This window comes from Leiobunum rupestre, chromosome 10 (genome assembly GCF_980474605.1).
Source record: "Leiobunum rupestre chromosome 10, qqLeiRupe1.1.hap1, whole genome shotgun sequence".
NCBI classification, from domain to species: domain Eukaryota; kingdom Metazoa; phylum Arthropoda; class Arachnida; order Opiliones; family Sclerosomatidae; genus Leiobunum; species Leiobunum rupestre.
In genome coordinates, this window is record NC_143393.1 from 17309719 (window position 1) to 17324697 (window position 14979).

At 37.5% G+C, this 14979-nt stretch overlaps 1 protein-coding gene across 28 annotated transcripts in view; it reads right to left on the reverse strand.

Moving 5' to 3' along the window:
• LOC149924881 (coiled-coil domain-containing protein CG32809) overlaps positions 1–14979 on the reverse strand; it is a 566408-nt gene that overhangs the window by 437585 nt on the left and 113844 nt on the right. For all 28 annotated transcript variants that reach the window (XM_090161281.1, XM_090161276.1, XM_090161267.1 and 25 more), the window contains exon 2: positions 2813–3465. In XM_090161281.1, coding sequence (XP_090017407.1) covers positions 2813–3465 — 653 coding nt within the window. The remainder of the gene's footprint in view (positions 1–2812; positions 3466–14979) is intronic.

Here is a 14979-nt window from a genome sequence, read left to right on the forward strand (position 1 = left end):
TCAAAAACGTTTTCGGTTGCCATGGCAAAACGAAAGCCCGTCGCAACTTTTCCCTCGCAGATTTTTCAAGTTACATGGCGATGTACATTATACCCGACTTTGAACCAAATCGGTGATTATCATCTCGGGTCGTCTCCTTGTAAGTTCAAAGAGGGGTTTTAGCAACTTTTCGGGGTGGCAATAATGAACGGTACCTGCAAGACGTACAAACAACAAATGCTTTGAATGACCTTGGGGTTATATCACGTTTTTTAATACGTAGTGCGCCTGCGCGGTTTTTCTCCAAACAATATTATTAAGTTTTCGTTTTGGTTTGGAGTGTCACTTTGATGTCTCATCACGAGTTCGGATGTCGGCCGACGTTATGACTCAGGAGTCTTAACTTTCTGAGCAATGTACGGACAGACGGTACATTAATAATTTAAAAAATCGTATATTGTATTGTTATTTTACTATTAATTACTATAATTAGGCTAGTCTTTTATATCCCACTAGTCAGTAGTCACTATAAGGTTACTAAAGTTGTGGAAACTGTGGTTCATTTAAAGTAAAGGAATATTTTTCAGCATTGGAAGTAAGTTTATACTCATTTTAAATTTAATTTCCTAATTACTCGAATAAAACCAGCTTCAATCAAGTACTCGACAACATGACTCGATTTCAATATTACTCGACTCGAATACTCGACGAAAAAACTTTAGTATTCGATACCCGACTCAATTGCCTAAAACCACTACTCGCTTACGAGGAGACTACCCGAGGTGATAATCACCGATTTGGTTGAAACTAGGTGGGTATGTAGACCTTATGGTAACATGAAATTTCACCAAGGCAAAAATTGCAATGGGCATTAGTTTTTGCCATGGCAACCGAAAATGTTTTTGACAACACAGCTATGTATATTTACACATTGAAAATAACACGGGAATCTGAGAACTTCTAATAAAAAAAATTTTAAATTTCAAAACCAAAAAAAAATAGATCAAAATTGACAAATGAAATGAATTTTATGATACTTTGATGAATTTTGGTCAATTTGATCAAAATATGTAAAAAATGATCAATTGTTATTTTCAATGAGGAAATATACATACTGTGTTGTCAAAAACATTTTCGGTTGCCATGGCAAAACTAATGCCCATTGCAACTTTTCCCTTGGTGAAATTTCATGTTACCATAAGGTCTACATACCCACCTAGTTTCAACAAAATCGGTGATTATCACCTCGGATAGTCTCCTCCTTAGTTCAGAGACGAATGTGTCGTTCTACGTTTGCGGATACTACGCTTTGAAGTTAGCCAAAAGATCGATAAGCGATACCTTACTCAGTGATCGACCAAATTTTTTAAACATTTTATGCTGGAAAATAACGATATTCCATGGATTCTGTAAAAATTCTAATTATCATCTTTTGAAATATATTCAATTCACGTAATCTTCCTTAGCTATATACAAAATATTTAAAAAATAAAAAACCAAAACAAGTAGTCTTCATAATCCTTATGAAGGGTTTAGCCAGATTAGCTAGGAATTTATAGAATTATCTTTTGTTACAAAGCAAGGGATCATGGATCGTGAACTCCCGAATAATTTTTTAAATAATTAATTAATAATAAACGATAATAATTAACTTAATTTTGCTTCTAACAAAAAATATAACTAGCAGTGGTAGAGTTGAAAATGTTCCGCAAATCGGAAAAATAAAAAATTTAAACATAAATTACTTTTTAAGGGTTTTTAATGTTTTTCTCTTTTTATCGATATAAAATGTCTAATATCAGTAAACATACTACAAAACATTAATAGTGTTACATTGTTAATCAGTTTAAACTAGTCTAGAGGTTTAGTTTTACTTATAAATTCGAAAAAATTAGGCGAAAATGCCACTTAATTTCAATTTGCAAACAAAATATTAGACTGATCATGAAATGAAAACTTTTTTTATTGTTTTCGGAAAAATACGGAATATTTTATAGAAAAAAGCCTCGGTCATTTTCCGGAAAATTTCGTTTCAGTGGGAACAAGTACGGATAGTATTTACACGCCCGAGTCAAAGAAAAATAACAACGCCCTTATTTTGGTAAGAATTTTAATAGAATGGCATTGAACATTTTTAAACTCAACAAACGCGAATTAGGCCACCCAAACAGGAAAGGTAAAATGAGCGGTACTGTTGCCGGAAAAGGAAGCTATGGAAATTTGCAAGGACTTATTGCGGGGAGATATCCGCAGCAGCCTCGAAAGTATATAACCATTCCTTTAGAGAGCGAAGTCGGAATGGCCGAATTGCGGGACTTCAACCTCGAACTACTGGTCGATCTGCAAATCGAGTACCAGGCAGATCTGCTGCGTAAACAAAGAGAACACGGCCTACCAAAACTAATGTCGTTTAGAGACAGTCCTGGCCGCTCGATTCCCTCGCAATTGGGAGCTAAACCCCCTGAATCAATCCCCTTTTTCTAATAGCGTAGAGTGGTTCCGGTTCACGCCCAAAGCAAAAGAGAGTAAACTCGAGTTTACATTTCGTTCTTCAAATACTCGACGCTAATGTAAATAGAAATGCTCGCCTTCCTAAATTCTATAATGGTTTTACTAGCGTTAATCTTCATACCTCGATTTGGACTTAATATCGCGATCCGGGTCTCGGGTTAATGGTTCAATTAGCCTTCGCTTTTCGCGATCATTGTTACGAATACCGTGAAAATGTTGGTAATCGCGTTATCGAAGAGCTGCCCGAAACAATTTAAACAAAACGTTCGAACAATCAAAACACACCGCGGAAGCCGATAATCAATAAGAGTGGGATTCCTACCTTGAAATCTGACGCCATTCCTGCGCAGAACGAGCCGTCGGACTTCACCATTCGGGCCTTGTTCGTAGTAGAGGCCGGTTGCGTGTCTGTGATCCACAGGCTGCTGGTGATGAGGCAACGGAGGCGGCTCAGCGGAGGACAAGCTCCTGGATTTGCCGGCGCTCCTCCATCGGTTGGGCAGCGTTTGATGACCTCTGAGCGGCGGAGTCTCTTCGCCCGGAATGGGAGGCAAGGGCACGGTCGGCACGAACCTTCCGTACTCGCCCATGGTCGGCAGGCCGCGGCTTCGGACGCCGTGCGACTCCTGCATCTCGTGGTGCGACCGGAGCGACGGGTGTCTGTCTAGAGACACCAGGCGGCGAAGCTCGGCCGCGTCCACGGAGCGGCTGGTGGTCAAAGGCGTCGGGCCGCGCGAAGACCCTTTTATCTTGGGGTCATCCTGAGAGGCTGACTTCTTCATGGCTTTTAAACTGGCCCCGGAACTGCCACCGTCGCAACTTCCGGTCATTCGGTCTCTGATATCGGCCAAGGTCAATTTCTTACCCTCCATGGGGCCCGAACCGCCACTTCGCGGTGGATTCTGTGACGAAGGAAGACTGCTGCTGCGGTTCATCGAGAACTTCTTGATGGAGAACGGCATCTCGAGGCGACTCCTGGCGGAAAAAGGAACAAACGGAAATTTCGAGTCAGACGTCTTATAAAACGCAACTAAGCTAGACTAATACCTAAGTACCGTATTTGACATAAAAAAGAGTAGAGCTCTATAGGGAGCTAACAGTTCTATGTCACACGACGTCACCCATGCTTTTTCCTATTGACAAAATAATTATACCCAACATGGCGGCCACAGCCAAAGCAACGGAGAGTTAGTTCCCTATTACCAAATATAATATAAACCTCGTACCCTAGATTCGAATTCTGATTGACAGTTTTGTAACGAAGCGTTTACCCACTTCCGGCACGTGACCTCCAAAATGTCGGCCTCCATCGAACGTTGCCATGGTCTTATAACGGCCAACTTTCATGAAGAGTTGTTGCGGGAAAAGCAGCGCGTCATGAAAGTTGGCGGTTATAAGACCATGGCAACGGCCGATGGAGGCCGACATTTTGGAGTTCACGTGCCGGAAGTGTGTAAACGCTTCGTTACAAAATCGTCAATCCGAAAGCTTTCTGATTTCGAATCTAGGGTACGATGTTTATATTATCTTTGCTATTACTATAATAAAGTTAAAAAAAATAAACCACGGCTACTAAAATGATATACGAAATTTTAAAAATAGTCTTAAGAAACCGGTAGCGGTTATAAATAACGATATATCAAAAGTGACATAATTAAAATTAAATAAAAGTGTGACAATCCCTGTACTTTCGTATGCTAAAGGTTTAATGAATGCTCGACTCGAGATCGACCACATAAAAGACTATTTATTGTCGCCTGTCTGGATCTTTTTTTAGTCTATAGTATTATATCGTAGGTAGATGGCGATAGCATCTCCACAGAACGACGAAAACTCCGAGAGTACACTAACTTTGACCAGTGCTACTTAGTTCCTCCGTTCCTCACTACGAGGCGTTATTTGTTGGTTTTAACTTCCTTCCCTCCCCAAGGCATACTTTCCCTTCTCCCCTCCCAACTTGTATTATGCTCGTAACATTCATTCAGCAATAGGTCCGATTGACACACTTTTGGTAATTATGTCACTTTTGGATATATGGACTTATTACTACCAAGAATGAGTTCATTTATACGTCGTGGTCGAATTTTTTCCCGGCACAAAGGGGGGGGGGCTGGAAATACGTCACCAGCGTACGCTTCAATTACGTAAGTAGACGTCGCTTTCAGGGAACCAATGAGATACCATGCTGTTTTACTTTTTTAGGGGGAAGTATTTTTTTTCTAGAGCATGAAGGGGATTGGAAGCAACGCTACAAATAGTCTCCACGTAGATTTTATTCCTAAACACTGAATTATATATATATATTTTCTCGTATAAAGATAACTTTTTAATAAGGCGCAAGAATCTTATACAACTGCAATCTTATTCGAAAATACAGTATTTCTACAGTGAAATTCAATTTAATCGTGGAAAGGGCGACCATATCTATAGGCCAAAAACACGCCTTATATTTAGGACCAAAACTATATATAATTTTAGAGTTTGAAATTAAAAATTGTAGAAATATAAATAGGTTTAAGAATAAAGTTTGTAAAAGGCTTATATCGTAAGGGCAAAAGTGAGTAAGGGTATATCAAATTGTAAGAATTTTTGGATTTTAATTAATTATTCTGTACATAGTTTAAAGGCATTATAAGTCGCTAGATGACTTGGGCCTAGGGTCGTGCCTTGGGTACTAGCCTAGCTGATTATTATTATTTATTATAATTAGTTCATTAAAACAAATTAATAATAATAATTTAACTAACAGATTATTAATTGTATGATAATACGCTCGCTTTCAAAGGTAAACATGTAAAATAAATGTAACTCCTACCACTGTATTAACAATGAAAGGCTCTAATAAATTAAATTAATAATAATAAAAACAATTTAAGATTTCTAAATAAACTTGTTTCTATTAATTAACGTCATCTATAATTTTAAACCGAAATATTTGGTATTCCATTTCCTTTCTGCACATTTTAAATGCAATATAGAGAAACTGATGTAGATGGCGCTACAGGAAATATACTGACGTGGCGTGTTTGCTTCTCTTAGAGCATCGATCAATAGTCTTTCATTTTTAAATTTCCCTGTAATATTGGATTAATCAAACTTTGCAACGGCGCCGGTGTATTGCATTCTCCAAATGACGTTTCTAAAAAATACGCTAGGGGGAAATCACTATGTTACAGGGTGTCCTAATAATTAAGAATAAAAATGTAATTATGATTTAATCATTTTTATTCTTTATACAGCTAAAGCTACATATTTGATTTTAATTAGATGTAATAATGATGATAATTATTTAACTATTTAAAAATTCAAAGATAATTTAATACTTAATAGTAATCAAGTTTTTATGGTTAGTTGAAATCGAAGAGCTTAGGGGGAAACCTCTTAAACCAGTGGGAAGGAGCTGCTCCAAGGTTTCACCCTGTTCCACGAGCTGGGATCGAACCCGTTTCCTCTCGCTGCGATGTGAAGATGCTAACCGCTTGATATGGTATTGTAAAGGATCACAATTTTTAGATTATTGTGACGTCATGGAAACAGATTATTTTTCAGAGACGTCACATTAAATTGTAGCCAATGATCCGTCTTGTATGGCGACGATTGACCACAATGATGCGATGAATTGTATCTAACAATTTGAAAAGGCCGCCTTAGGCGATTTCAGTCGGAACAAGGTCACTTGGCATTTTGATCAAAGGTGAAATGACGTCATTGGCACCTCCTTAGAGCCATATTGTATCGGAAATATCCGTCGATCAAGTGAATTACGAAATGGAGTATATATAGAAACTACTTGGGCTGTGAATAGCTTTTCCGTTCAGAGAGAGAGAGAGCTAGCTCACTCAAAGCGAATAAAGTCATATAAAATTGAATTTATGGAACATGGGAAGTTATTTTTCATTTCCGTCCCCCCTGCTTACCCTCCCCTTTTTTCTCGCTGACAGCCATTCGGTTTTTTCTTTTTATATGATGACGTTTTTTTTACGATTCTGAATCTTCCTAATGTATCGCGATTCCCAAGCTGTAAATGGGAAAACGAAAGTGACGTTATAAACACAATTTATACGAGAAAATATTGTTGGTCGATTCCCCCGGGAGGCATAAATCTCCAAAACACTATGAAAGGATGAGAAGATTAAGAATTTGTACACGATTTTTTTTTCTTTTCCGGATTTAATAATAATAATAATCAGCTAAGCACCTCTTTAGGCCCAAGTCATTTAATTCCTTCTAATTCAGGTGTCCGGGTTACAATGCGTAGGACGGTGGTGACAAGTCCTTCATGCCACACTCACTATGACCTTTAACCTCCACAAGAAGAAATCGAGAGAAAACCCCTTTAACCAGTGGAGAGAGAACTTGCAAACTGAACGCGGAAGTAGTAGCTCCGAGTTTTTACCCAGTTTCACCTAGGGGCAACAAACACAAAGAGAAAGCAGCTAGCCTTTAAACACGCTAACGCAGTGCTGTGTACAAATTTCATTGGATGAACCTTAACGCTGCACGTTTTACGGGCGGGGGGGGGGAGACAATTTCCGAATTTTCCCCATCCGACGGCAGAGGGCGCTAAAGCGTCTAACCAATGAAAAATGTACGCAAGAAAATGCACGACTTTTGACGGGTTGCGTTCTCCTTGTGTGGGGTGCTGGGATCGAACCCGGCTCCTCTTGCTTCGAGGCGAAAGTGCTAACCACTCCACCACCTGACCTACCGTTGCGGGTTTTCATAATTATTCGTAACGAATTAATAGGCCAATCGTTGATTTTCGTATAGACAGTGCTTTACGAAAGAGAATAATACTAGGTATAATATATCTTACATAAGCAAGAGTGTAAACGCATTCGGAATTGACATCAGCGCCGTTCCGTGGCCAGTATACGCGTTAGGTCGGAAACCCGATAATCCGGGACTGGCTTTTCTCGGCCAGGAATGGACGATGAGAGCGCAGTGCCCCGCAGCGGCGATATTAAAGACTAACGGAAGCGACGACCCCAAAAACTTGGCCAAAGTCGAGCGTGGCCGGAGGCGTGGACACCGCAGCCATCTCGGATTTCAGGGAGGCGGAGAAGTTTGCTCATCTAGCGCTGGCTTATAAAAGCCACAATCAAAGAGGATTTTGCTGATATACGTTACACGGCTAAGAAAACCAGCTTCCAATGAGAAAACTTGGTGCGATTTCGAATCTAGGAACTCGATAAGCCGTTGCGAGGTCTGAGAGGGTCGCTTTTGGGGCAGAAATCACTTCCAAGGGATAAAGACGCCATCGAGTGTCTGATCCGCATCGACAATCAAAATTATCGGCGTACTGTAGCCCCCGGCTGACAACGATGTTAACTCTCTCTACCAACAAAAGGAAATTTTGGATGATAAGAGAAGTATGAAAATTAATAAAATATCAAGACAGTTTGTTATCAATATAGCAGGATGAGTGTATTCGAATTAAGTCAAAATAATAACAAAGAGACGTTGTGATTGATTTTATTTTTTGGTGGAAAATTATATTTTTATTATTATTTTTATTTAGATTTTAATAATTTTTTTGTTTAGATTATTCATAGCAAGGTTTTTTGAGATAATCCAAATCACGATAAAATTAACGTAGATATGTAATAGGCGCTTCAATACTATCTATTTTGCAAATCGTAAGGAAGTATTTCTATAGAGAGTCAGGACGTGCAAGCTACTTTATATGGTCCTTGCTGGTTTTCAAAAGCCACGACTGCGAGAGTAGAAACAAAAATTGTTTTGTGCTTGGTTTCCACTAGATTGTTCTGTGCGTGGAATCAACTAGCGAATGTTAAGCTTGATTCCACTAGATAGTGTTGTGCTTAGTTTCCACTAGCGCGCATTAAGCTTGGTTTCCACTAGATTGTGTTGTACTTGGTTTCCACTAGCGCGCATTAAGCTTGGCTTCCACTAGATTGTGTTGTACTTGGTTTCCACTAGCGCATTAAGCTTGGCTTCCACTAGATTGTGTGATTGTGTTGTGCTTGGAATCTGGAATCTACTAGCGGGTGTTAAGCTTGGTTTCCAATATATTGTGCGGTGCTTGGTTTCCACTAGCGAGCGTTAAGCTTGGCTTCCCCTAGATTGTGCTGTGCTTGGAATCCACTAGCGGGCGTTAAGCTTGGTTTCCACTATATTGTGTGGTGCTTGGTTTCTACTAGCGAGCGTTAAGCTTGGCTTCCAGTAGATTGTGTTGTGCTTGGAATACACTAACGAGTGTTAAGCTTGGTTATCACTAGATTGAATTGTGCTTGGCTTCCACTAGTGCGCGTTAAGCTTAGCTTTCACTAGCGCGGGTTAAACTTAGTTTCCACTAACGGAGATTTTTGCATCAACTCTCGTCGTCATGAGTTTCGTTTTTTAGAAAGATTAAAATAGGCGCTTAAATAAACCGCTCTCTGACTGTCTAGCCTAGGGCTGTGCGAGTCCTCTTTTTTGGATTTCGAGTCGAGTCCGAGTCCCAAAAAATTGGACTCACCAATTTGCGAGTCCCACTTTCGAGTACTCATTCGAGTCTTCGAGTCCCTAAGAATTAGCCACGAGCAATATTCGAGTCTTAAATTTCCGAACGAGTCCCGTATCAGCATTAAATTTATTCCGAATCCAATTCGAGTCTTAAATTTCCGAACGAGTCCCGTATGAGCATTAAATTTATTCCGAATCCAATTCGAGTCTTAAATTTATTCGCGAGTCCAATTCGAGTCATAAATTAATTCAGAGTCCCCAATTTGCAGTTGAGCCCTATCTAAGCCTTATATTGCTAAAAAGTCAGAATCATCCTAAAAATTAAATCAGTAATTAATATTTAAAATACTTAATTTACTTATCTACAATTTTTATAATAAGAAGTAATTTTACTAATTTACTAATTTAAGTAATTAAAATTTTCTTCAAAAATGTTTTAATATCTGGAATCTGGATTTTTTTGGTTACTAAAACATACTACAAGAACTATTCACCATATGAGTCATGTGACCTCTGACTAAACAAACTGCGTTAACGCTACCGCAGCGCCAATACGGGACTTTTACAAAAAAAATAAACAAATAAAAATGACGGACTCGGTGGAAAATAACGGACTCGTCTTAAAAAAATTGGACTTGCGAGTAATTTTTAGGACTCGGTGAACGGCTCGCAAGTCCGTTCGAGTAATAAAAATTAAAATATTCGAGTCCATAGACAAATCAATTATATGTCCAGTCGCAGAAGCACAAACTCGATAATCGGCTATGAATGATCTCTTATTTAAAGGACTATTAGCTTTCAAGGAAAAATGCAGTTTATGAAGAGAATGTCGACCCTATATACATAGTCAAGTCCATCGACTATGTATATTAGTTGGCTTCTCAGGCTAGCCAGGCAAAATCTGGTAACCGACCAACCGAAAACATTTTATCTAGTGATCCCGACTGAACTACGACCGGAGAGCAGGTAAAAGAGAGCTGGTTTTATTGAAGCGTCTATCTAACGGCAGTTGTTTAAACTCTAAACCAAACTCCAGAGCCAAATAAATACCGTTTCAAAGAGAATACCAAAAAAAATGTACCGAAAGCTGCGGAAAAGAGCATCTTGGAATTTTGACTTTATAAACGCTTCTTGAGGCGGATGAGCTAAAACTTTATGTCGCGTGACATTGAAGGAAAAGGATTCGGTGGGCTAGTGCAATAAAGGGCCATTGGCTTCGTCCCTGAGGTGGCGGATGAGGTGGCGCGTTGGAATCCCTCCAGGGGGAGAGCGCGTAAAATTGAGCGTGAGAATCAATGAGGTCTCGGTAGACCTAATAGAGGTTCGGAGACCCATGAATAAAGATGGGACAAAACTGCCGACGATCGAGGAGCTCGCGCGTTTGACCCAAAACAAATAATCCGCTCGCATTAGAATACTTCCGGGTGAACGGCGAAAAACGAAATGACCAGCGCCGGGCCAAGAGCGATCCTGCGAGAGAACCGAAGTCGATAAAAGAATTTAGACGCTGGTAAAGGCGCAAGGAGAATTTCCCGAATAGCCGTCTCGACGTTGATAAGAGCGATTTATAAGGTAAAAAGAGAGATGCAGAAGTAAACGCGTATTAGATTTTGAGGAAAACTGTTTAAAGTTTTACGTTCGAGACGTCCGTTAGCTTTGGTTTCCATTAGGATGAAAAAATACGCGAATAAGTAGATTAGTCCATAATTAAAAGGGATAAAATAGCTAAACCCTAAACAAATTTGAAGAAATTAAAAAACTTACAAATAACTCGTACCAATAGGTCTTCGAGCAAACAAAAAAACGCGAATCTCGGATCAAATAGATCTTAAAGTAAAAAACTACATAAAAAATAAATTAAAAAACTTAAAAAACTAAAAACAACTAAAAAAACCCAAACTTAACCTTTGGTTTCCATTAACACGCGTAACGGCTCAACTTTGAGACGTACAAACTTTTTGACGCGCGTCAAGAAAATAACATTATGGCGGAAACTATGCCTTATCTTCGAATTTGAGCTCATCTAGATAGCCTCGTCAATTCAGGATAGTAGCGTCAGTGAATTATGAGAGCAAAATGGTTAAAATAAAACGACTTTATTTACATTTAAACGCTTAGTCAATAGATCGATTTACAATTTTTAACTACCAAAGACGACTCTAAAGGGGTAAAGTTCATCCGAGGTAACGTGGTGATGGCGTTATTTGCTAGTAGATGGGGCTCTGATAGCAACATGACGTCATAATTTTTATTTTCAACGACTGGTTGAAAGTTTTCAGTTTTTAGTGGAGAACGGTTTTTGTCGAGATTTAAAATACAAAATTCTCTTCCCTGATTGGATACTTTAAAATTGTATTATAGCGTCATCTATGTTGGAGAGTGTTAACTACTGTTAAAATTAATTGTTAATTTAAATGACAAAAATTATATATTTTATAATTAGTACTATAATTTAGTAATTAATTAATAACTTTCATTTTTCGCCCCTTTTTGCTTATTTCCCTGTAGGCAATATGTGAATGCGTCTATTGAATCAACATATCTCAAACTGGTCAGACACGCAACTACTATTTTCTGGATTTTCATTAACAAGGTAAAATTCAGTCACCGCAGGGCAAAGGCTAATCTCTTATCAAGGTTCATAAAAAAATAATATTTACCAAAATATAAGACCTAATTTTAACTCAATTTATATACATTTTTTTTTATCCTTATTCTTTTTACATCGATCAGACGAAAAGTTGCGGCAATTCATAACGATAAATAAACGTAGCCTTCCGTTCCTAAAAGCTTCGACGTTTCATGAACGAGTGAGAGCTTTTATTACGATTAATTTTCATCTTTTATAACCTTCAATTGAAAGAAATACCCTACTCTCATACGCAAAAATGCATTATCTAATCCATTTCGTATAATACGTTTAAAAAAAGGCACCTCGGAAGTCACTCAGAACAGAATTTGGAATTGCAAATTACATTTTGGACGAGAAAAGGGAGTTAGGGATTTTATTTTTCGGCTTCACAAATTTGGGGCGAACGCGCTCGAGATAAAAGAGGTGGCCTGAAAAAGAGGAAAAAAACTGTCTTTCCATTTTAAGTTCTCTTTCGTAGAGCCGAACAATTAAAGGCTGTTCAAATTAATGGATAGTTTTCCTCATATCAACAATGTTTTCCTCGTTTTTCGAAGCTCATCACGGTATACGTAATTACTTCGTTTGTTTGCGCCGGAATTAAAAAAGTGCTGGCTTTCTTCGCGATAACGATAAAAAGGAATGCTCCCAAATACTCCTAATTATAGCCAAGAATTTCAAGATGAAGGATTATCTGAAGCGAATGCCAGTGTTATCGCCGGTTGTATGAATAATTTCAAGCGCTTGATAAGGCGAAGTCTCCAAGTTGGTTTTTCGCCACGACAGTCATTATTCAGCTGGTATTCATTATAATATGGATTCATTTGCGTTGGATGATTACACTATCTATTTTGCTAGATAAATATTATATCTACCTAACGATTAAAAATGTAAATGGAGTAAATGGAACAAGGATATTTACTTATTAAGTTATTTATAATATTTTTAGAATTAATCAAATTTTACTTTAAAAAATATCTTTTCAAAAAACAAAAATACCGAAATATTGGTCTATTTTTGATCTTATAGCGCCTGTAGAAGTATTACACCCGCAGTACATTTGTGTCCAGGGTGTAGTCCACCTTGTGGGTATTGAAAGTTAAATAATAAGAACTAATTTACGTAAGGAAGAACTTGGAACCGGTAGTTCAACGTATTTTTTTGTGAGAGTCAGATGCCGTCATCTAGTGAGTGGAATTGAAAGTATTAATAATGGCAAATTGGCAACTTTCACCAAATAAAAAAATTTCAAAATTTATAGCTACTTCTGAATATACTTTTGCTGTAACGATATTTTTTTATACTGTCAAGTTCTTTTTCTAATATTAAATAAAAATGAGTAAAATTACATTATAACAAAAAACTACGAAATAATAAATATATAAGTATAAATATAAATAAAATTAGGAAAGTATAAATTTAATTTATACACGATATGTAAATATTATCAAACATAACGTATTTATAAAAATTATAAAATATAACGTATTTTTAAACATTGTGAAATATAACGTATTTATAAAAATTAGAAAATATAAAGTATTTATAAAAATTATAAAATATAACGTATTTTTAAAAATTATAAAATATAACATATTTATATAAATTATAAAATATAACGTATTTATATAAATTATAAAATATAACGTATTTATATAAATTATAAAATATAACGTATTTATATAAATTATAAAATATAACGTATTTATATAAATTATAAAATATAACGTATTTATATAAATTATTAAATATAACGTATTTATATAATTTATAAAATATAACGTATTTATATAAATTATAAAATAAAAAAAACTTATTAAAAAAAAATATAAAATAATATTATTATAAAAATTAAAAATGAATCGTGCTCTGTTCAAGAGATGGCGCTCTGGACCTAAAATCAAGATGAATCCTAAAATAGGACGGAGCGTCGGTATAGCAGCATCTCACCGAAGCTATAAACTACAATACCAGGTACTTCCTTTGACCCAAGATACATATTTCCATTTAACGTTATTGATTATAAATTATAAGGGCGAATAAACTTCGGTATCTTCGAGAGAAATTGAAAATAATTATCAGCATTTAATAATACTCCAAAAATAAAAAAGGATGTGATTTAGAAGCAATTACAGAAAGGTCACATAAAGTTTCGAAACGACTCAAAGTACCGAGCTAGAGCGTTAGCATTAGCATTAATAAAAATAAAATACGGGGGAACCACAACTTTTTTTATTATTTTTTCCTAATGCAAGCATTAACTCGACGCCCGGGATAGCGGTTGCCATTAAGCAATCCATATTTACAATTTATGCGTGGGTGAAGCAGGATCAAACGAAAATCTAACAAGTTGGCAAGCCAAAATATACCTCTCCTAGGAAGAGTTTTTAATTTTGAATGAAGCGTAATTGTATCCGTGGTTCTGCGGTAGAATGCTCACCTGTTGTTCAAGAGGGCTCGGGTTCGAATCCCGGCCGATTAAAAAATTATACTTTACCCAATGAGAAAAAGAGGGCGCTTTTGGAAAAACATTTTCCCTGATTCTAAGAAACTCGGTACGCAGTGATTACCCTTTGCCCCGAAAATGCGTTCGCAGGCCTGACAGACAGACCCACAGACAGACAGACAGACACGGTGGTTGTATAACCCCTCCTAGGGTACAAAGTCCCCTCGGAGAGGTAAAATTAACAATCCGCATTTCGTATTCGGCCGCCTTAATCCGTCCGGAGATACACCACTACCAACTTTTCACATTAAATCCCTATAAAAATGAAGCTCGAAATTGTCCGTAAATTGGTCGGGGGGGGGGGGGGGCAAAAGTATTCGCCTACGGGGAAGAAATATAGCTAAAACGAAAGTGGTAGAAAGGCTAGTGATAATACCCGCGAGTAAAGAGAGGGCTACTGAACCGTTTCGGAAGACTTTTCCCTATTCCTTTCCTTAATGCGAACTTAATGAAAAGAAATTCGTTGGGCCGTCCATTCCCGACCAGCCATTTCTCGACTACCATCTGCACCGAGACTTTACCCTTTTCCGAGGCTACGTTCTCAATGTCAGGTTTATTCGATAGCTTTCACTTAAAGGCTTGGCGACAGAGATATAAACAAGGCTGAAGATCCTTCGATTTGTAGAGCGGAAGAGGAACGCTGCGGATTATCGATGCTAAAACGTGGCACTCTAGAATTTATTAACGGGGCTCTTTTTCATTTTACCCTCTCCCTCCCATGGTCACCTCCGAACCCAATGCAGTCAGAGCCCACTAGTGTACGACGTTACGTATCTTTAAAATTTTGATTCTAGTCTACTTCCAATCAGTGGTGGAATAATGGAAATATAAACTTCGAGAAAATCATGCACTTTTATAGAAATAAAGGTCTTTTTTTAAACCATTC